Raw genomic sequence first — 22,894 nt, forward strand, 5'->3', positions numbered from 1 at the left:
GAGATGGTGAAGTGGATAAATGCCCTTTTTTTAGGAAAAAGTATTTAGATATCATCAGAGATTTAGATTAGTACTAAAGTAATATCATTAAAAATATGGTGATTTTGTAAGTCTATGTCATTTTTTTAATTTTGAGCCTAATTAATTTTGAATATAAATCTAGATATGATACTCACGGTTCTAGGTGATGGTAATTAGGTCAAGGCACCCACCACTACTTCACCAACTTCAGTTCATGATCCATACTAGATGGATTGACCTTGATGATCGATGGATGAACTGAACGAGCCAAATGGGTTGGTCAATCTGATCAAATTGATTAGTCTAGTCGGTCTTAGTGAGTCGAGTGAGGTAGACAATCACAATATGCTAAACCGACTAATTGAGGTAGGCCATTTGAATAGGTTGATCAGTTAGTGGATTAAAGGAGTCCAAATGAGCTATACAAGTTGGGCTAATTGAGTCATATGGATCAAATGATTCAAAAGAGAAAATTTATCAATCGAGTGGTTCGAATGACTAATCAAACTCTACAATGCAAATGAGTAGGTCGAGTCGAATAAGGCAAACTAATTGGACAAACTAAGATGAGAAGCTTGAACCCCTTCAATTTTTTAATACAAAAGATGTAGGAGGATAGAAATGAGAGATGAATGAAGAGTAACGACATGACCATCACGCCCTTAATGTAAACACACATCTTTTACCCTCTCTCTCAATATGAAATTTCTGATTCCGTCCTTCCTCTCAACTATAGCTTTCAATAAATAGTGCCACCCAAGGTTACCTACAAGGTTCTAGTGTTACCTCAATTGTGTGTTCAATCCAATTTGTCGAACGCAATTGCACACAAACTTGGGTGCATGGGAAGGCTCAAAGTGTTTGTAGCCAAAATGAAGCCTGCGTTAGCTTCGCTCTTTCTCGTTTCAAAATTTTGAAACCTTGCAACCTTTTTGCGTTGATCGATATTGTATCCTTCAAGGAAAGAAGAAATTTGAAAAGAATGGCGGTACGTCTCCCCCTTCCTCCCCAATTCACCTATCAGTTCCAGCTTTAGGCATCATGGTCACCATCAACCCTCTCTAAAGTTGCCATCTCAAAGTCCCCACACACGTCCTCCCATTTCTCAGCTTTTCTCCATCGATCGTTTCAGAAATGGTCACCTTCTCAGAAGAAGCAGGACGAGAAGAGGGCCCAAGGGAGCACTTTAAAGTCCCCAACGCCAACCACCCCGCACCCTCTTTAATAATGCAACGAGGACCACCAATGCTGCTTGCCTTCCCTTCCTCTTGCGATCGATCACTTCCTGTCGATGGAGGATGCCACGAGCAATTGCAGCGGTGCTGTTCAAGAAGGCGAAGGCGAGGCGTTCAGTTGTTCGACTGAAGACGAGCGCAGCGGAAGCTGTTCGAGCTTTGACAGCAAGATGGTGTCCGATTCTGATTCGAAAGCGGACGACGCCAAAGTTTCTAAGCTAAAAGGTGCATTTCAAATGATGAGTTCTTGCGATCGAGTTGTGCAAATGAGAAGTCCTGCTTTTATTTCACACGCCGTTTGCATTCGTTTAGAGATTGAGTTGATGAAGGAGAGGCTGTCTAAATTGCTGCTAGGGGAAGACATGTCAGGTTGCGGCAAAGGGGTGTGCACGGCACTGACCATCTCCAATGCAATCACCAATCTCTGTGGTAATTGTTCTACTTCTCGCAAAATCTGGAACATGTCATTCACCTGATCCTATTGCTGTTCTACACACATATTCTTCCACAGTTAGTGTGTTTGGGCAGCTCTGGAGGTTGGAACCTCTGCCTCCTGAGAAGAAAAAGATGTGGCGAAGGGAGATGGAGTGGCTTCTCTGTGTTTGTGACTACATTGTTGAACTCATACCGTCTTCGCAAACATTTCCTGATGGAAGCAAGCATGAGGTCATGGGTTACTAGTTGCATATGCACAAGTCATAAATGATCTATTTAATGTAATTTAACTGTTTCAAATACACAGGTCATGACTTGTAAGCCAAGGCCAGATTTATGCATCAATCTGCCAGCACTCAGGAAACTGGACAATATGCTTCTTGTGAGATCCAATTTGACTGTGTACTTGCTCATTTCAGCTTAAACACACTGATACTCGATTTTTGCAGGAAATACTAGATAGCTTCAGTGATCCAGAGTTTTGGTACGTTGATCAGGGGATAATGGGATCAGATTCTGATAGCTTGGCATCTTTAAGAAAGAAGATTCACCAACACAATGAGAAATGGTGGCTTCCTGTGCCTCATGTCCCACTCAATGGACTTCGAGAGAGCGCGAGAAAGCATCTGCAACACAAAAGAGATTGTGCAAATCAGATTTTGAAGGCTTCAGTTGCAATCAATAGCAATACTTTGGCAGAAATGGAAGTTCCTGACTCTTACCTTGATTCACTTCCTAAGGTGCGTTTTCTATGTTTATGAATTAGTTTGTCATAACAAGTTAAGTTCAAGATCATGGTTACTCAATAGAATTTCCAATATGGTATCAAAATGCAACTTGAGTTCGAATGTCTTTTATCTAAAAGCTCAATTCTATCTCAACAAATTTTGAATTGACCATATCGTAACCTCGAATTACAGAATCTAAGAGCAAGCATGGGTGAGTCGTTATACCGTTATCTTACTTCAGAACAATTCTCACCGGATTACCTTCTGGATTGTCTCGATCTGACCTCCGAACACCAAGCTCTTGAAATCTCAAACCACATTGAAGCTTCCATATATGTTTGGCGCAGTCGAAAATCAGCAAGCAGCCACCAAACTAGCGCCACCAGATCATCTTGGGGCCTTGTGAGGGACATGGTCGTCGACGCCGAAAAAAGGTCAGCATTTGCAGATAGAGCTGAGAACATCTTGCTGTGCTTGAAGCAAAGGTTCCCTTGTCTATCACAAACCAACTTGGATGTCTGCAAAATCCAATTCAACAAGGTTCGTGTGCCTTGCAATGCCATTACAAATCTGAATGCTGATTCCAAATTCAGACCATTGATAATGTTGCCTTCTGTATCTGAAAAATAAATAGGATATCGGACAATCCATTCTCGAAGGCTATTCTAGAGCATTGGAGAGCCTTGCGTTCAACATCGTTGCTCGTATCGATGAATTGCTACACGTAGATGATCTCAGTAAGCATTTGAAGATTGGTTTTGTCGAGCCCAAGCGACCATCATTTCTGCACTCAGTGCCTAGCTTAGACACTGCTCGTGTGACTGCTTACTCCACACCGAGTTTCTCACCTGTAGCTGTAGCTGTAACTAATCGGGCGAGAGAAGAAAGCTTCGCCATCTTCAACTGTAAGTCCCACAATCACGGATTAGGCATGAAGAAAATCTTGACGACTTATTTGAGTGCACAGGCGAAAGGAAAGAACTCTGGTAATGTTGTCCAGAGTGCAGAAATTTAATGCATGAATGATTAAGCTCAAGTAGTCTGAGGCTGAGCAGAAAGATCAAATTACAAAGGCTTAGATGTGTTCATGGATTATAAGTGGTGAATGCAAAGTTTCAAATTTGTGTGTTTCACTATTAGTGGAAGTTAAACTTCTTTTGAGGTAATGACTTAAGATTACTAGCCATAGTGTACGTACCTCCTTGGATGCTTGATCAAACTTGTATGGCACTGCAAACATTATGCTAGATAAAGTTTAACTTGGTTACCATCCAGTCATTACATTAAATTAAGTTTGCTAAGAAAACTGGCAGTCAACATATTCTTTTATTGATGACAAAACGATTTATATTGAGAAATGGTGAATAGCATCATCAATCACTATAAGAAAGGTGTTTGAATTTGCTATCTCAAATCGTCCACTACAGATCGAGATTGATTACATTTAGAATGCCGAGATCACACCCTCATCGTGAATCCACAATCTTTGGTTGAAACTTAAACGTAATAACTTCAATACCGTTTGTGAAGATGAATGGAATTTTCTCCATCACAACAAAATAACAAACACAACTCCATAAGAAAGACAACATGAATGACATAGCCTACTTGATATAAGAGTAAAGGGCACAGCGAAAATATGAACACGCTATTGCTCATACTTAATACAAAAGTAGAAATTTCTAACCACTTTCTACAAATTTCACCTCATTTTTTCTACAAATTCTCTTATTTCTAACAACCTGTAAGTACCCCAAGGTGTTTTTGTACCTCAAGCACATTATCTGAGATGAAACATGTAAAACAAGACTAGATGAAAATGAAACAAAAACTGAATTCAAGCAATTTCTACGTGAAGAGTTTTTATTTAAGTTTTCTTTGTAATGAGTTGGCTCATATCTCCAAAATTATATATCAATAAACAACTGGTTTATTTTTATAACAGTTTCACAAAAGTAGCTGGCAGTGGTACAGCTCTTCAAACTGGCATTGCCACAGGTCGCCAAACCTGATTGTTCATATGCCTCTCTCCTTTACCTCCCCATGAAACTCTGATTTTCCTTTCTTGGATCCAAAACACTTTGATCAATCCGGGAAATCCCTCTTCTAATATTAGCAAGTTGATAGAGTTCAGACGGAACACAGTTATTATAAAACTTTGGCACAATAAAGAGGTAGCTTCCATTGCATTAAGCAATGATTTGCATTGTATCATTTTGTTTCATCTCCCTTGTATAGCATCTCAACTAGGGCGCTTGAGCAACATGTTCCATGTCAAAACTACATTCAACAGCCAGTTAACGACCATGAATCATCAACATCTTCATGTGATATAGTCTAATACCAAAACTAAACAATATTCGGCCTTCTGAACTACGATAGAAGCAATGAAAAGAAATAAGTGACCTTGGCACGTTAAGAAAAATGTCGCAAAACAATACATGTTTTAGCACCAAAAATTGAGTACATTGCCAATGGGCCAGATAGTATTTCAGTCTCAATCAGATAAGATGTTTCACATGGAAGGCTGACTCGGACCAAGTAGTTGCCCAACTAAATTTGTCACCTGAAAATACAAGGATAATAAAGACCAACATTTACTAACTTCATAAAATCTTCAGAGAAGTTGTTGATACACAGAAACTTAAACAATAGCTAACAAAACTTAAGTTGATTTTCTTTCTTCCAAAGGAAAACAACTATGAAAATTATGCTGAGGTATCAATTTAGTGAACTACTGTGCAACAAATTGAACTTTAACCTTTCAAAATCATCCATCGATTTAGTTCCTTTTCTTTGGGCTTCAGCATAAAATAAATAACTTTTGTTGTTCATTCAGCAGCTACTAAATACAGATTCTAACTGAGAAACTGCAATATGTTTCTTTTCTTTCCTTCTATTGCGCTGGCTACAGTTTAACTAATGAATTCATATATTAAAGGTACTTTTATTAAATTTTGATGTATCTGTTCCTTTTTTATTTAAGCAAAGTGTATGCATCAAAGCTACTTGATATAAAACATTGCATAGCATGAATAACTATAGTATCTTGCCTGCCAATATTTTGCAACACAACGGTCGATGCAATTGTTTTCACCCATGTTTAGCTCAGATTCCTTGTACCTGACATAAAGATATCATCACTTTAGTTACTTCCTCAGAAAAACAACAATTCCAATTTGCAGCACAAAACAATAATCATCAAGTAAACTGGTACTTGTCAGTAGGGGAAAAAATAGAAGAAAAAAAGGCACAAGATGATAATATCATTTTTTTTTTAAATGGATGAAATTTGAAAAGCTTGTCTGCACAACAAAAAGTACTAGCAGGAAGCGAAATTAATGACTGAGGTATAACATACCTTTTCTCAATACACTTGTCAAAACACACCTTTGTGAGTCTGTTTCATAAATAAAGAAAGATTACTCAGATGGTTAGTTTTGCAAAACAAAATATAATATAAGTACCTGGAATCAATGATTATATTATCAATGAATCCTTAGCAACATTTTACTCACCCATTTGCCTTTGTTTATACACTTACATATATACACACTATTGCAGTCTTATTTACTCTTTCAAATTAACAAATATATCATTGTAAAACTTAAGCTGAACCCAAACAGTAGGGAAAAATTGATTTGACTATGATGATTGTAATATTTAAAATGTTGTGTATATATCACAAAGAATTTCCTCCTTAATATCATAATGATCATAATTGACAAAAATGTCATTTAGCATTTAAACATTAAGTGTCTCTAAATTTTGAAATTGGCCAACATTTTCTACTAGATTTTATAGTTGATCCATTATATTTGTTCAATATTTTTGGGGTGACATACAGGCACTCTACAAAGAAACATAATTAAAACAAATATAATCCAAAAAAGAGGTGAAAAAAAGATCAAATTAACCAAATAACAAAAGAACAATAAAAGCATTTTATGTATAAATTAATTAAACACCCATGACAATGATTTTTTATTATCAGTTCCGGCTAGTGAAGATTATTCTGGATCCAGAACTAGAAGATAATTATGGAATATAAGTTTTTGCTATAGAAAAAATACATTACTTCAGTGTTTTGAAGGATAAATATGTATTTGCCTCAAGCCAAAATATTACCTTGAGAGGGGAAAAAGGACTTTGAAAGCCACATAAGCTCTTCAAGAAATATAGTACCATGTGATAAAAACAAAAGGATGATTAAATTGGTAAATCCTTAGGGCCTTGCTAGGGATGTCACTGGTTCCAATTGCCACCTACCAAAAACCTGCAGAAGCTCTTGAGGCCCCATTATAAGCCAAACAAGTTGTTGGATTGATGAAGGGGATGCTCCAGATCCTAGAGGGATCCATATGATGAATGATTTTACACTGCAATCCACAAATTTGCTGAGAAACAAATGGAACTGTTTGGAAAATCTGAAAGGCAAATTCAAGATCTGCAAGACCTTCCAAAGCTAACAGAAGAAGCAGTAGAACAGGAATCTGACTTGGAAAGATTGTTTCCAGCTGAAGCAAACATGTATCAAGTCATCTATGCAAAGGATCAGCTCATCTTATGTGTATGGTAACAAGCCTTTCAACTTGGGCTGGAGACTCATGAACAATAATAGGATCCAATGTGTATGCAAGCAAACCTTCCAACTTGGGTTGCAGACTCATGGAACAATAGGATCTTATTCATATGCAAACTAACCTTCCAACTTGCGTTGCAGACTCATGAACAATAATAGGGACGAACAAAGCAGCAAGGCATTAGAGAAAAGCCTTATCCCCAATGGGGAAAGTAGGGAAACAAAAGAACATAAAAATGTGAATAAATTGGCAACATACTTAGGCATAATTCTTTTTTTAGAGACCCATAGATGAAACTTGCAAGGCCATGGGAGCTTTAACGATAGCATCTTGATGCGAATATTTGTATCAGAAGGTGATACCTGTTGAAAAGATCCACTTTGAGCTCAATTTCGCTCTTTGCAATTTCAAGTATCTGCACATTTTTAGGTCAGGTTGGCACAGTCAGTCACTTGAACAAAGAAAAAATAGACATGGTATCAAAAGGTACAAATGGATAATTGGAAGATGCAAATACAAGGTGAAAACATGGTATCTGAGCATTTACTATAAGGGTAAAAGCTGATTAATTAAGAAATGTTGAACATAATATGAACATTATTGGTGTGGTCCCTTCTGCAAGGAGGTGGAGGGACCCACTGTTTAAAAACTAAAATAAATTAAGGCAGTGTATCTTATATATATACACACAAAGTCCTAAAAAAAGATAGATGAGAAAAAAAAAAAGAGAAACGGCAAAAGAGAGAGGCAGACAAAAAGAGGGAAGGGGAAAAGAAAATAAAGGATTTTTTTTGTTTTTTCTCAGGCAAAGAACACGAGATCTTAAGGCAAATATTTCTGTTACTTATCTTAATATTGATTGGCTTGCATGCTCATTTAATTGCACAAAGAGAAAGAAATTATTTATTTGTTCCGCTGAATTATTGCTTAAATCTAAAGATTTTCTACAATTTATTGGCTTTCTCCAATAGCCATAAACAAAAGCCTGAATATGCCTATCAAAGTCTATCTTGAGTGGACTTTACATGTGCATCATCATACATACAGGAATCAGAATTGACTAGTATCACAATGTTCTGTAAAGTTCTACCTTTTCTTAATGTTACATAATGCAGGATGCTTCATAAGCATAACCTCAAGATAAGGTCAAGGAACAGCTAAGAACGTATAAAAAACTTCTTGCACCAAATTGAAGCGACAAGGTTATGTTTCTGTTATAGAAAGAAACAACAAACCCCAAGTTTTATCCTATTATAACAAAATAAAAGAAATATCCTATAATTAATAATTAATTAAATACTATGAATACTATATAATTATATATTCAATCCATTGAATTGAGAGGTGACACATAACAAGTTGTATCTTTCTCTGCAAAAACAAAAAAGAAAAAGAAAATTTTGAATTTGTCCTATCCCGCCTTATCAGAATTAATGAGGATAAAGTTATTTCATTAGAGTTATAAAGAAAGATTCATTCTATTTTAGAACAATGGCTACTAATAAGCCACATTACAATTTTGAATGAACCAAAATACTCGTTTGTTTTGTTATGGTAAAAACACTTAATATTAATAATATAATGATAAAACCAAACAATGGGGTAGATTCCCCACAAGAAAAAAAAAAAGTTTTACAGTAAACCTATATGAGATAATACTAGACAATGAAACTGACCTTAAAATAATTTGCAGAAAACAAAGATCACGTATTCAGAAGAGTGTATACTAAGAGCACAAAAAATTGTTTCCGCCATGGTTCTCTAGATTCTTACTGTTATCTATTCGTTCCACTGAAGAAAATGAGGACGTTCTCAGTATCTACAAAACACCGTTTGCATACCTGCTCCTTCCCAATTTTATCTGCGACATTGTTGGCGGCCATTGCGAAACTTGTTGAATATCCTGAGAGAAAGATCACCAAAGAATTTTAAGCTTTAATCTTGATGAGGTAAATGAACGACAAATCGCAAAGGAAAATAGAATACGAGATCCAAATACACTATAGCCCTTAGAATCAAACTTCGAGCAAATAAAGACGAATTTGACTCAGCTTACAGAGCTTATTTAGATTCTCTCGATGACGATCAAACAAAGAGAAAGTCACTGCTGCTCATGCCATTGCAACTTTTTACTCTCGAGAAGAAAAAACAAAGATCGAAGTAGACTTACAAAAGAAGAAATGACTGCCGTAGGAAGTGCAATCGCCGAGGCTGGAGCGGGCAGAAGCGCCGAGACGTCGGTAGTAGCTCGGAAGGCGTTTTCGAAGAAACTCTAGTTTTCTAGGGCAGCTCAAATTTCGTATACGCCCACTTTGTTTACCTGTATTACTAAAATGCTCCTTTTCGATTTATTATTATTTTACCATCTAATTATTAACATAATTATTTTACAAGTATCGAGTAGAGTTGTTAATTTGAGTTAAATCCGTCGGATTGATCCACTCTGTCAAATAATTTAGGAGATTGGATTGAAATTTTATTAATCCATTTTAAGATCGATCAAGGTGGATCGACTAGCTTAGGCCTGTAACCCGCATGGGTTGATCCATGACGGCTTAGGTTGACCCGTGAGTTGAGAAATTTTTTTCTTAAAATTTAAAATTAAAGTAAAAAACTTAATGAACTAGCGGCTTTGATCCGTCTAAATTACAATCTCAACTTAAAATTTTCACTTGACTGATTTAAACTATAATTTAAACTTAAAAATTTTATTATTTTCTTTATTTTTTAATTTTTTTATTTTTTAAGCTGAGATTAACCCATAGCGGGATTGATCTGTCTAATCCGCAATAAGCGGGCCAACCCACAGGCCTATTAAAAATTAAAAAAATATTAAAAAATTTAAGTTTAAATTATAATTTAAATTGATTAAGTTGAAATTTTTAACTTTGTCTTGAATTATAATTTAAATGGATCAAACCCACTAATTCATTGAGTTTTCTACTTTAATTTTAAATTTTAAAATAAATAAATAAACTTTCTCAATCCGCAGGCTAACCCAAGCCCGCCGCGAGCCAACCCATGCAAGTCGCGGGCCTAGGCGGATTAACCCATCTAAACCCATCGTAAAATGGGTTGATAAAATTTCAACCCAACCCGCCTAAATTACTTCGAACCTAACCCAACTTGACGACTATATCCGCAATCCATCTTAGATTGGGTTGGAGATTTTTAATCCGTCAAATTGATGGATTGGTCCATCCCATCTCGCCATACGACGAATTTCTGGTGAGTTGATCCGTTTCATCATGAGTTGATCCGTTTCACAACTCTAATATCAAGTCATACTTCTTCAAAATTAATCGATTCAAAAAATTAAATATTTAAATTGTCAAAAAAATTATTTTAGATAATAAATATAATCCTGTGCCTAAATTTTAAACTCTAACTGTGCAAGTGTTTAAAACACAAATAACTATATAAACATTCCGTGATGGATAAAATGCAAAAAGACAATTATTATATTGGAAAAAGTATGGATACAAACAACTTCAACATAGACTCTTCGTATCACATACATAGTTTTATATCCCTCATTTGCTCTCGATTTATATTTCCTTATTTCAAGTTCTGCTTCAGAAACTCTAAGCTTTCAGCCAGTCAAAGCAGCAACGCAGTCCCCAGCATAACTTCTCAGGGTAAGTCCCTTATGAAAACCTCCTTGCTGTACCCAATTATGTAAAAGCTGAAGGATCGATTGCGGTCGGCCATTGTAACACGAGTGACGGGTACAACGGAGATAATGTGGGAGGAACAAGAGATCTGGTACTGATGCTGCAGCGCTGGTGGCACTACTTCCGATTGGAGAGTGCCCTCCTACATATGATACAACCAATATATGGTGAATTGATTAGCAATAAATCACTTTAATGTAATTCTGGCAAGGATCGAATCTCGACAAAGCCAAGGCAATGTCATATTCCGTCGTGATTAATTGCAGTTTCTCGATTTACCTCCTCACAGATGATCGTGAGGCCGACCGTGTGGTGCTGTTGGGATGACGAATTCCATCTTTTGCTGAAGTAATTCTGCGCATTCTGGGAGCATGACAACTGGGGCATCCTGGAAAATGCGTCCAAGGGGCCACAGGGAAAAAGATGATCAAAACAATAGAAATGTGTTCTGAATCAGGGAAGCCTAATTCAATATGACAAGCGTACCAGTATGCCATTGGCTTAACAAACATGCACAAAGTGAAGAGTACTCAATTTCGGTGTTTCAATATTAAAGTCAGGCAGAGTGAATTACAGAGTGGTTTAGTAGAAGTATTCAAGTGAACTGAATGAAGACTGTTTTCTGGTTTCATTATCCTCCCTTTCATGAGGCTTGGGGCATTTCTTAATCTTTTTTTTTTAAATCAGGGTGACTTTATTGCCAGGTTTCATATTCATACACAGCCAGCTTCTATGACTATGAGCATAAATCATGCCCAACCAGTTATAGTTAATGATTATGCTCTCCAAAGATATTAATTAGCATGGTTTAAAACCTGAGGAAACACTATTAAGAGAAAATGTGAAAGCTGACTTCAAGAAGGCGATTCCTTCTCTTTTCCTAGAAGAAAGAACTTCTAGGAAATATAGCAACTTTTATCTCTTTAACAATTAACGCAGCAAATCTAAAAGCGCAAGTCCCTAACTCTATAGATCTGAAGGCACCTCTCTCAGATTGTAGAGGCAGGTGCAAGATTTACCAACCTGGGTTTATTTTCTAAACAACTACTTTTAGTACCTTTTGCAGCAATTTTTTTTTAAAGAAAAACAATAGATTAAAAAACAAACTTCAATCACTCATTAAGGCTTGTGCTAAATAAGACTTCCAACTATCTTCCTAGTTCATTCTGAAGTGCCCTAGATCCATTAGGGAGGCACAATGATATTTAGAAATTCTTGAGCAAGCTTAAACTTGACAATAAATAACATAAACACATGTATACGCATTCAACACAAATTAACATAAGTTGTAAACATACCATTTGACCAGTGCAATGTTGTGTGTGATGAAAGAACCTTGTCCTGCACATAGTTGGCATTTTACAAGCCCACGTGAACAACATGTTCCACATGGTAATTTCCCCTTACCAGAGCATTTCGTGCATCTGTCATGATCTTCATGCTAGTAAGTATTCAAAGGATATTAAAAAAATTAATAAACACTCAAAAAGAAGAATGCTTAGCAAGCTTGCATTGTATCAGATCCATCTTTATGAGCAATTAGTCCCCTTCCATAACAAGAAGGTCATTCAGTCATCTTATTTTCTACAAAAAAAAACCACTTTTTTGACCAGCATTGCAAGTAGGGCAGGGAATTTGTCCTTGGTCATCACACTCTTCCAGTTTTAACAATGCAAATTTAAGCAAATTAGAATACTATGGTAATTCATATGAGAGAGTTAATGCAAATCATATCTAGTAAACAGAATGGAACTATAAATCAGATAATTATTTTAACAAAAGCTACTATCAAGAGGGTATTAACTAAGTTTTGTAGTCTGATACGACTTTTGAAGAGTTTATCATAATGCTTTTAGGTAAGAGTCTACCACCGACAAGTATGGCAAGAGACTCGAATTAGAAAAGTAGCAGTTTCCCTACACTTTAATTGTTCTCTGAAGTCTGGTGGAAGATCAGAGGTCACTTGATCATGAATTACCATATATGAAAAGAGGTCCATCTAATCTCTAACCATAAGATGAAATACATAGTACGTATAGAGTAAAGCTAATCACTTAAATGTGAAGGTATAATTACAAAGAAAATTTGGTACAAAGCATGTATTGGTAAGAAAAGGTTGAAGGCTCGGAAGCAAAAGAAAGTGCTCGAGGATAATCTATATGTAAAGGAATTAACAAAATGAATTTTCAGTTTGCTAAGGTCTATTGTTTAATAACTAATAAAAAAAAACTGGTGGATTAGTTTTTGAATTTCAAAAATGCATATCTGTGGGCTTTGTTCCAGTACAACCATCGACTTTAAAGAAAATCCTAAGGCACAACTGACATTTCATTAGAAATTACCAGAGCATTTTTCAACAGCTTCAGAATGGGGTATATTAACACTGGTTTCTTTATGTGGCACAAAAAGAATTGGAAATTCAGACCTCAAATCCAGTTCCCAAACCCCAGTTTCCTGGCCTTCCTCTTTACCGTCGACTTTGCCTCCCAAGTATGGCTGTTTTTGTTCAATAATTTCTCTCCTCTGTAAAAGTTTCTAGAGTCCCAACATATACAGTAGAGTCATCAATAGAGGATATTTTCCACCTTCGGGCAGGTTGGTTTCCCCAACAACAGCGATGCCCAACATGATCAATAAGTAACTGTCGCACTTCCACTTCATCCAGAATTTGTCTGTAAAATGAATTAGGCAGTCAGAATATCATCTCTTGCTAGCACTTTATAGACATTACTATGATGGGGAAGGCGGGAACAGGCTGTAAGTTGGTCTTGTCAAAAATCTTATACTGTATATTAAATGGACAACAAATAGACGAGACCCTAAATAACATGACTTATATGAGACAAAATTTCCAAACAACTAGTAGTGATATTCTGCAATTAGATTAGATTTGGGAACGTTAAGGACAAAGGTATAAATTCTTCAGCAATATTATTGTGTTATGAGCTTCATACATGGGCACTAACATATTGAAAGCTGAAAATTCCGTAGAGAATAAGCAATTCTGTTGGAGAAAAACGTTTGAGAAGATCAATGAAAGCTTCTACTTAATTTTGGGAAGTAAAGGAGCAGAAAATTGACGTTTTCAGTAAGAAAAAATTTCAAAAGAAAACAGAACAAGAGGAGGTATTGTTTCCCCCCTATCAAGTACCAGATGAGAATTAGCAAAATAGAAAATTGAACAAACGAACATGAATGAAACATTCTGGAATTTCTAAAAGAAAAGTTGCTGAACTGACCTCCCAAGTTCTTTTGAGCTGTAGCCACCAGAGTACCCGTCGTACCCTCCCTGAGGTACAAGAGCTTGAGTTGTGATAACTGCACCAAAGGAAAGACTAGTTATATTAATTAGATCTCTCAATATTAGGATAAATGAGTTCAACCCACATGGTTAGATTCGGATCATTTCATTAGAGCCTAAAAACATAGGCTTAATGTAGTGTTAATCTAGAAATTGGACATGCCGCATTTTAACAAAAAACAAAACAAACGGTCAATTGGTATAAGAAACCAAAATTCAATTGAAATAAGAGTGCGGTCAACAAAATTTGCAGACTAAAAGTCTATGGTTCAAATAATCTTCCTTCTGTTTGGAGGTTTTTCTTTTAAAAGGCCTTCTTTTTGGAGTTGCATTACCGAATAGGAAAGGGGAAAGCTACCTGAATGTTAAGTACATTCAAAAGAGAGCCACAAGCCCTAATTCGTAGATAGCATTGGCTAAAATTCTAATCGAGGAAGGGATTTCAGTACAATTTTCCGAAAGAATTATAAATTAATCTTCATCCATCCACTCATTCATCTACATGATCTTTTGACTTATCCAGCATTTCAACCGATGAAGGCTTGACTGTTTTTCATAAAAATATTGACTAATGCACACAAATCTTCTAAGAAAAAGCATGCCCTCTACATAGGAAAAAAATCATACCATAAATAAAGACATGGGACAATTAGAGCAAATACTAAGCAGGTAATTAATATGCGAAAGTTTCCAAGTAAAATATCATGACTAAACATAGGACTTGTTTCTCCTGGGCAAGTTTGCTACAGATTGGACAGAACAAAAGAACTACAACAACGGAGAACACGGCTGCAAATATCTTAACAGATACTAAACACTAGAGACAAAAACTCTATTGCCATAGAAATAGCCGCGACATCTAACTGAAACTAAATATCTGGGGCAGTTGCTGCGCTGCGCTTCATCGAGGCAGACTTGATAAGATGGTTGTAACTCCCCTTTTCCTTGAAAAGTTGGGAGAAATGATGCTTGCAGTAGAGGATCCCTTCAAGGGCTGCATAGTTGGACGGGGTGATCGAGCAACCTCCATGAGAACACTTGAAACAGGACTTGTGGTATGCCTGTCCTTCGACAGTTACCTGATGAAAATACACCACAACCACACAGAGCACATTAAATATGAGAAGATAAAGGTTTTATCATAGAAGAAAAAGTATTCGATGAAAAATAGGTTCAACACAGACTATATGGTGAGGTCATAGGAAGCTAGATTACTGTTAACTCATCCAAAACTGATGGTCAATGTTTGCCACTTTCAGCATCCCTTCCGGTAGATCAATGAGAGCAAACCGGCCATAATAAGGAACTTTAAGTGAATAAAAGAGATAATAATAAAATCTATAAAATATCAAGCATGATATTTGTACAACAAGCCAACAAACTAAATATTCTGTGAAAAAAAATTGCATTTAGTTTAATAACTTGTGATGAATGGGCAATTATCCTTAAAATAAAAAAAACGCAAAAAATAAAAAAATGTCTGTTATTTTTAAAATCATTAAATGGTGGATGCCCCCTAATTTGATAATTATCAAAGAGGCGCGGTCTGATCACCTTTAATATGCCTATAATGGAACTTTATTGAATCAATTCACTTTTGCTAGTTTGAGGTGATCACACTGATTTGAATGAAAGTGCATGTGAATGTTTATGAATATTCATGAATGTGGAGATAGATTTTCACCTTAAATTAGCAAAAAAGAATAATTTCATTGAACTTGTTTCCTTTATTGTTTAGGAATATAATGTGTAAATTGCAATTATCCTTAACTAAGGTGTAAATATTCTTTTGTAGCAAGTCTAGAGTTACATGAAAAATTATAATGAATTCTTATAAAAATGTGGAGTTACATGAAAAATTATAATGAATTCTAATAAAAATGATTTTTTTAAAGGGGCATAATGGACATATTAGTGGTAATGGAGCACCCTTTTATAATTATCAAAACACGGGAGCACCGTTCAGATGATTTCAAAACTAAAATGTGCACTACTGATTTTTAGCATCAATAATCAATTTATGCTCATACTTTTTACATCAAACAAGATGACCTTACTATGTATTTAACATAAGCCTCCTTGTTGTATTTTATTTGCATATGATATTATGCTAAAGGATAATAAGTTAGAATAAAGAGAAATGATATGTAACATGAAAAAGTCCAACATGAAACCAACATGACACACTGCATGCAGTGGGTCCCACATCCATGCAGTGGGATCCACAGGCATGCAGTTGAGTGTGTCATGTTGGTTTCATGTTGGACTTTTTCATGCTATATATCATTGCTTGAATTTTGAATTCAAGGTCTAGGTAATAAAGGTTTTGAAATTAAGAACAAAGATGTAATAAATGAACTGGAATTTCAATAATGATTGAGTGTGTCATGTTGGTTTCATGTTGGACTTTTTCATGCTATATATCATTGCTTGAATTTTGAATTCAAGGTCTAGGTAATAAAGGTTTTGAAATTAAGAACAAAGATGTAATAAATGAACTGGAATTTCAATAATGATTAAATCAAAATTCGATTTTGATGTAGTGATGAACTAGGCTTTTCAAGTATCTAGCTTGAACCTATTGTTGAACAACAAGAGAACGTAATAAAGATACCACAAGTAATTAAGCAAAATAGTAGTTACGCAGTTAGATTATGTTGAACTTTTGAAGTTAGCAAATAGAAACCAAGGAAATATGACTACACAACTGATATTTGACAAAAAAAAATTATTACACAAGTAATTAAACAAAATAGTAGTTACACAGTTAGATTATGTTGAACTTTTGAAGTTAGCAAATAGAAACCAAGGAAATATGACTACACAATTGATATTTGACAAAAAAAAAACCTTGCTTGTCAAATTCAATGGTAGAATAAGATCTCACAAACCGTAAATAGTTGGTATTTCCAACTTCAGTTGGTAGTTGGTGTAGCACGGAAATATTAGTAAAGTATTTAATGGAAGATCATGGTGTTAGAATGTCATATTGTTAAGGATAATTTGTTTGAATAAAAAAATGGTCATCAATCATAATTTGAGATTTGAATAAACTAGCAAAGCTTGTTAAATTCAGACTAGATGTGACACTCAACTATAAGATAAACAAAACTAATGGAATAAGTATAGTTTGGTTCAACCTTCTCAAGAGGATATGCAGTTTTCCCACATGTAGCACATTTCTCTTGTGTCCCAGAGAACATACTGGCAGCCTTACTGGGAGTTCTAGTCTGAATGACAAATATGACAGGCACATTATGTGATCCAAAAATGGTTAGACTATGAATAAACTGGATGAGTGACTTGAATTTTTGCTTAGAAATTAGTAGTAGGAACATTTACTAACCAGTTTTGGAGCCTTATCAGCTGATTTTGCAGCTGAAAACAGAAAATTAAGCAGAAGTTCAGGTATATATGTAAGTGTTATCAGAATAGCTCTAATTGATTATGGGCCCTCACGTGACAGAAAATTCTTGTTGTAGTTGCCAGATTCCTTGAAGAGCTGTTCAAAGTGAGGCTTACAGTACAGAACACCTTCCATCGATGAATATGCACTCAGCTGAAAGGTTAGCACAAGTAGTTAGAAAAGTAACTGTTTTTTCAGCTCCTTACCAATTTTACAAGTAAATATAATAATTGCAAATTATACCTGCATTTAAAAATATATATTTGCTTATTCTTTATTTTTTTTATCACATAGAAGCTACATAACTTTGCTCATCGAGCAATTTATCACACCATCAGTTAGACAAATATTGTAGGTTATAAGGAAAAGAAAAAAAAAACAAAATTACGAATTTCTTGGTCAAGAAAATACAAGTGATAATCTAATTTTGCAGAACAGTTTGACATTAACAGATGACCAATACTCAGTCAACTAAGTATTGGATTTGAGATCCACTAGTAAAATTGAATGACTAAAGACCAGCGCATATAGTTATTTATTAAATTCATCTCTTATTATGTAGGGCGTGGAGTACACACTGAGTTAAGGAAAAGAATTAAACAACAATCCAAATACAACCTAATGGTTGTTGCATGAAAGTTCTGCAGATAGTATCACCTTGAAATTCAAATGTCTGTGTATCCTAAAATGTGTCCTGAAGGTTGCTTACAAGATATGAATTTTATTGGTAGTTATGTAATATAATCGTAAAGTTTGTATTAATGCATTGATGGTTCATGGATTGACTCTATCTTAGCTTAAAGAACTAAAGGAGAAAGAGAGAGCAAAGTATGAACAGAAGTTATTCCACTTAATAATCATCACTTCCGCAATTTCCATCTTCCCTAATTAAAAAAGGAGAGCAGATATTTTGCCCAATTTAGCATGGGAATTCCCATCTTGAAAAACACGATTAGCAAACACTACAATACTGTCTCATAGCTAGGGGCATTTTAAACCAATAGAGCTGAAGCTTAGTAAGCTTCACATACATCAGCAACACTTACAAACGGCCAAGGGGCTGAAGTGTAGATAAAGCAATTATGTTAATGTCTTTCATTATCAACATAAATTGGAAACAGGTGTGCATGACGGCTTATATTCTGACTTAGAAGTTCCAATTTATGCATATACTATTAATGTATCACTCAGCAATTTCTCCTGGCGGTTAATAATTCACAGCGCAGACTCTGTGTTCTGACTTCAACATTTATCTTGGTTATTCTATGCTGTCCATAAATAATTCTAGATTTGGTTCGTATCTCAAATGTTATCACATTGTTCCTGCACCTGGAAACTCTACCAGATCTGATTAACTCCCAACAAGTTTTGCTCCATATAAGAAAATAGACCAAAAAATCTAAAATTTTGTTGCAATAGATTTGTTGCAACAGTAGCAATTTTAGAGAGTAAACAATTATTTGAATGACATTTGGCAGCACTAACAGATTTGGAAGTAAAACTGTTTCGCTTTCAGTCTGATATAAAAACCGAATATCAAAGAGCATCGATGCAGAACTAGCTCGAATACAAACTCGCGGCATCTATCTTTGATCAGGAGTCCTTATTTTCCTAATGTATTGGGTCAAATCAGACGAGATCAGCTTAATCAAACTCGTTACTGCTACGCCGACAATCATACAAGAAAAGATGCGGTATTCTGAACATGAACTCAAATCCCAGAGGAGAAAAAGCTAAATAAAATGAAACAAACGGAGACGAGCGACGGCACCGTGAGGGTTCCTTTGCAGTGATTGCACTTGAAGCAGGACTTGTGGAAGACGACGCCATCGGCGGTCAGCTGATCCATCAGGTAGACAGTCTTATCGCAGACCTTGCATTTCTGCTGCGTGCCAGTGAAATTGAAAGCCATCTCTCGCCTCTTTCCTCACCAATATAACGCCTCCGTCTCCGACTCCGACGCCGGCCGATCGATCCCGCACGGAATCGAAGCCCAACTCCGGATCTCACCGATGTCCGCCGCAGCCGGAGGCGATAAACACGAAAGGAAGAGAAAGGATAGGGAAAGGGCCGGGACGGGGAAGCGATGGCAGCGGCGATGGTGACATGGGCAAGAGGTCTGAAGTCAATAAATGAAGTAGACGCGCAGGCTTTGCATGAGATCCGCTATCTCGTCCTGTGGATAGACGGAGTCGAAGGACCACTAGGATTCGGACACGTCGATGATCTTCGTCTCAGACGTTGGTCGCACTCTCATTTCCTGGCATTTGGGTGGCAAACTAAATGAACGGTGATTGAGAACGAACGGGGAGAAATGCAACGAATTTGATTGGCTGGCGTCGGTTCCAGACGACGAGTGCGCGGAGACAGGCCGCGGACAAGCTGGAATGACATTTTCTTCTCACGGCGGTTTTGTGTCTTTGAAAAATATTATATTAATAAATTTTTAAGGATCAACTTATTATTTAATTTTTTTTTCTAAATATAATAAATTCAATTTGATATGTCATAATTTAATTTTGTTTCACTTGAACAAAATAAATATTCATAATTGATCATATTTTTAAGTAACTCAATTTAGTCATTTTTATTTATAAATTTTGAATAGATCATACACAGTAGTTTGATAGTAAGCCAAAAAATATATATAAGATTTGAGTATAAAATCGATTCACTTTGAACTAATCTAAATCAATATTATAGTTTCAGTCTACTATGAAAAATTAGACAATTTGAGGATTCAATAGAGAAATGTGAAAATTATGGGGTTAAAATTAAATCATAATACTAAATTAAAATTTTAAAAATTGTGAAAGGCAAAGTGTAATGTTAGGTCAAAATATGGAGGGTCAATTAGAAAATAACAAAAGAAGGTGGTGTGAAATTTAGGATGAATTATAAAATCATTATTAAAAAAGAAATAAATTGTATCTTGTACAATGGCCTTGCTGAAGTTGTAGTAAGTTGCTGAATGGTTAGGAATCTATATATAAATTGATGTTTGACATAGACTATTTAAAGGTAGAAACCTTAGATTTGTTGGGTTGTTTCTTGTTGATTTTTATGATGGGAATTGCTTTCGATCGGATTTATAACAAATGCAGTGTATCATGTCGACTCCAAATGTAGACGCGAAGAGGAAGTCGAAACAAGAAATCTCTATTATAATAAATGATAATTTGTACAAAATAACTTAAATATCCTACTTAACTCAAAAACTCTTTCTATGACTAAAAACAAATCATCTAAACTTTTTTTATAAATTAATAACATAATTAATTTAAACCATATATATATATATAACATGACTAAGCAACTTTTTCGTTCATCTGATAAAAAATTTAATTGAAATTTTTTCTAAATTTTTTCAATTGATAACATGGCTAATGCAAGATACAAGGCAGGACACTAGCTAGATGTTGTGGATCGAATACTAAAGCTATTGAGTTGTTTGAGAAGTGGGAGGCAATTTTGCTAAGTTAATTGGTCATCAAATTTGTTAAACGCATGTGTGTTAGTGCAATTAATCAAGAAATATAATTGAGTTGTTATGATGAAACAGATTGTTGATGATAAAAATTGAATCTCACCACCATACATGAATTTTGATGCTCAAAGTCCATGGCTACCAGAAGTCAAATTAAATCTGAAGACTGGAGCATTAAATTTGGCCTTCAACGTAGTGCACATGCAGATATATAGAAGTCCACCCCTGCAGCTAGCATTGACCATTTGGATCCATGCATGCATGGTCCTCAGATCCTGCAAGGCTTCCCCAGAGTCAACCGACCAAAACTCCTCTTCCTCGAGCCATTCTTTCCCCATCTATAAGCATGTCGAGGCATGCACAAATACTAGCTAGCTAGCTGGCCACTCCCTCCAGAACGTAACTTGCTTCAGCGTTAAGGATGTGGATGCATTTCTCCGCATTCTGAGGCCCCAAAAACACTCAAACGCCATTCTTTAATTGAGTTAACAGACCTAATTAATGGAGCCGTGCTCACAAGTAAGCGAGTTAAGCTGCGGCACCATGAGTACTTCGCCACCATCAACACTGCTCCCTTTGTCTCCTCCTCCTCTCCATGGCCGTGAGGAGGTTGTCGTCGTCGTCGTCGTCGTCCGTCCTCGGTGGTCTTCTATGTCTCATCACCCTTCTCCTCCTCCTGTTCTCTAACGGGCGGAGCTATTTGAAGCCTCTGCCGCAGAGTCCTCATCATGTCTCGGTAGTTCCCCGGAAGATGTTGCTGTCCTCCACCAAGCACCACCGTCACCACCACCACCACCGCCGCCGCCGTCATGACCGCGGGGAGCACGAGATCGATCCTCGGTATGGCGTCGATAAGAGGATCGTGCCTACGGGTCCCAATCCGTTGCACCATTGATTGATATATAGTGGAGGGGACGATGAATCGATGGGTGTGGTTGGTGAGTCATCATTCCTCATATATATATGTATACATAAATCTTGGAATTCTTTAAAGCTGAAAAGTGATGATCACTGAGCTTGAATGAACGATTCCTGTTATAATTAAGCTGTTCAAATTGTAAGCCTAATTTTCGCGTTTCTGTGTACCTTGGCATTCGAGTATGTGACCGATCGATCTGCATGGTCGATCTGTAAATCTCGCTGAAGCTGTAAGAAAAGAGAAGTGAATGAAAGGAAGAAGCAAGCATAAGCTGTTTGATTAACTCTTTTTTGTTTATTTTGGGGAGTTGATCAGTGTACGGATGAGTAAATGGCACGGCACGCAGTGGCACGAAAACCCACTCGATCGTTTTCATGCACATCGACGTTCATGCTTCGACAGCTGGTCTATATAAAAATAATGAAGATATTAAGCACATAAGTTCTAGTATGCAAATCTTGTCTAATTAATATTGGTCCGCAGTTAATATTATTATTTCAAAGTTGCCGTGCTACTTGAATGACCGACACGAGTTGTTGAACTATAATATTTTTTTTCTTAGGTAGGAAAACAAATAACAATAGAATAAACCATAATGTTTATCCAAAGTAGTGTTAAATATTAGTGTAATCTACTTTTAATTGAGATTAATCAGTTGATTAATTTTGAATTAAATTTTGATATTTGATCTATATATTAATTGGAGGATGGTTGATCGAATATTTGATAATCGATTAATATATTAATTGATTGAGCGAGAAGTCTAAATGGATCAATATAATGGTTATTGATAAGATATTTGGCAGTCGAAAATCTAACAGTTGATAAAAGGAAAGTTCAAGTGGGTCACGATTGACTGGATACTTGGTGGTCGGAAGTTCAACGGGGAGTTGATAAGAGGAAAGTCTAAGTAGGTCATGATTGATCCAACACTTGACAACTAGAAGTCCAACATAAAGTTGGTATGAGATATGAAGTCTCGACAGGCTAAGGTTGATCGGATGCTAGACAACGATGAAGTCGCAGTATGTCGAGGTTGATTGGATGCTTGACAACGATGAAGTATCGACAGATCAAGGTTGATCGAATTGTGGGGCAAAGGAAG

The 22,894-nt window shown here is 36.0% G+C and overlaps 3 protein-coding genes and 1 pseudogene across 4 annotated transcripts; 1 reads left to right on the forward strand and 3 right to left on the reverse strand.

Moving 5' to 3' along the window:
- Positions 1–1,308: 1,308 nt before the first annotated feature.
- LOC141830109 (rop guanine nucleotide exchange factor 7-like) lies at positions 1,309–3,434 on the forward strand. The gene is made up of 6 exons (XM_074717597.1): positions 1,309–1,685; positions 1,768–1,922; positions 1,999–2,073; positions 2,141–2,431; positions 2,612–2,959; positions 3,054–3,434. Exons 1-6 carry the CDS (start codon positions 1,313–1,315, stop codon positions 3,432–3,434), a joined length of 1,623 nt encoding a protein of 540 aa, XP_074573698.1. The 5' UTR covers positions 1,309–1,312.
- A 1,169-nt stretch (positions 3,435–4,603) lies between these two features.
- On the reverse strand, positions 4,604–9,245 carry LOC141830111 (mitochondrial import inner membrane translocase subunit TIM10-like). Of its 2 annotated transcripts, XM_074717599.1 has the most exons (6): positions 9,173–9,245; positions 8,844–8,905; positions 7,365–7,417; positions 5,781–5,819; positions 5,473–5,542; positions 4,604–4,985 (listed from the first exon to the last, which is right to left on the reverse strand). In XM_074717599.1, exons 2-6 carry the CDS (start codon positions 8,883–8,885, stop codon positions 4,935–4,937), a joined length of 255 nt encoding a protein of 84 aa, XP_074573700.1. In that variant the 5' UTR covers positions 8,886–8,905; positions 9,173–9,245; the 3' UTR covers positions 4,604–4,934. The 2 variants fall into 2 exon arrangements, with proteins under 2 accessions (XP_074573700.1, XP_074573701.1); XM_074717600.1 differs by lacking the exons at positions 4,604–4,985; positions 7,365–7,417; positions 8,844–8,905; positions 9,173–9,245 and adding exons at positions 6,689–6,798; positions 6,876–7,352 and having other exon boundaries at positions 5,477–5,542.
- A 1,548-nt stretch (positions 9,246–10,793) lies between these two features.
- Positions 10,794–14,145, reverse strand: LOC141829728 (uncharacterized; annotated as a pseudogene).
- Positions 14,146–14,633: 488 nt separating this feature from the next.
- Positions 14,634–19,447, reverse strand: LOC141829280 (LIM domain-containing protein WLIM2b-like). The gene is made up of 5 exons (XM_074716717.1): positions 19,155–19,447; positions 17,437–17,536; positions 17,324–17,355; positions 17,118–17,207; positions 14,634–15,056 (listed from the first exon to the last, which is right to left on the reverse strand). The coding sequence occupies exons 1-5, from the start codon at positions 19,293–19,295 to the stop codon at positions 14,847–14,849; spliced, it is 573 nt and encodes a 190-aa protein (XP_074572818.1). The 5' UTR covers positions 19,296–19,447; the 3' UTR covers positions 14,634–14,846.
- Between the last annotated feature and the right edge of the window lie 3,447 nt (positions 19,448–22,894).

This window comes from Curcuma longa, chromosome 5 (assembly GCF_044706935.1).
Source record: "Curcuma longa cultivar G26 ecotype Majalengka, Jawa Barat chromosome 5, ITB_CL_G26_1.1, whole genome shotgun sequence".
Classification (NCBI taxonomy): domain Eukaryota; kingdom Viridiplantae; phylum Streptophyta; class Magnoliopsida; order Zingiberales; family Zingiberaceae; genus Curcuma; species Curcuma longa.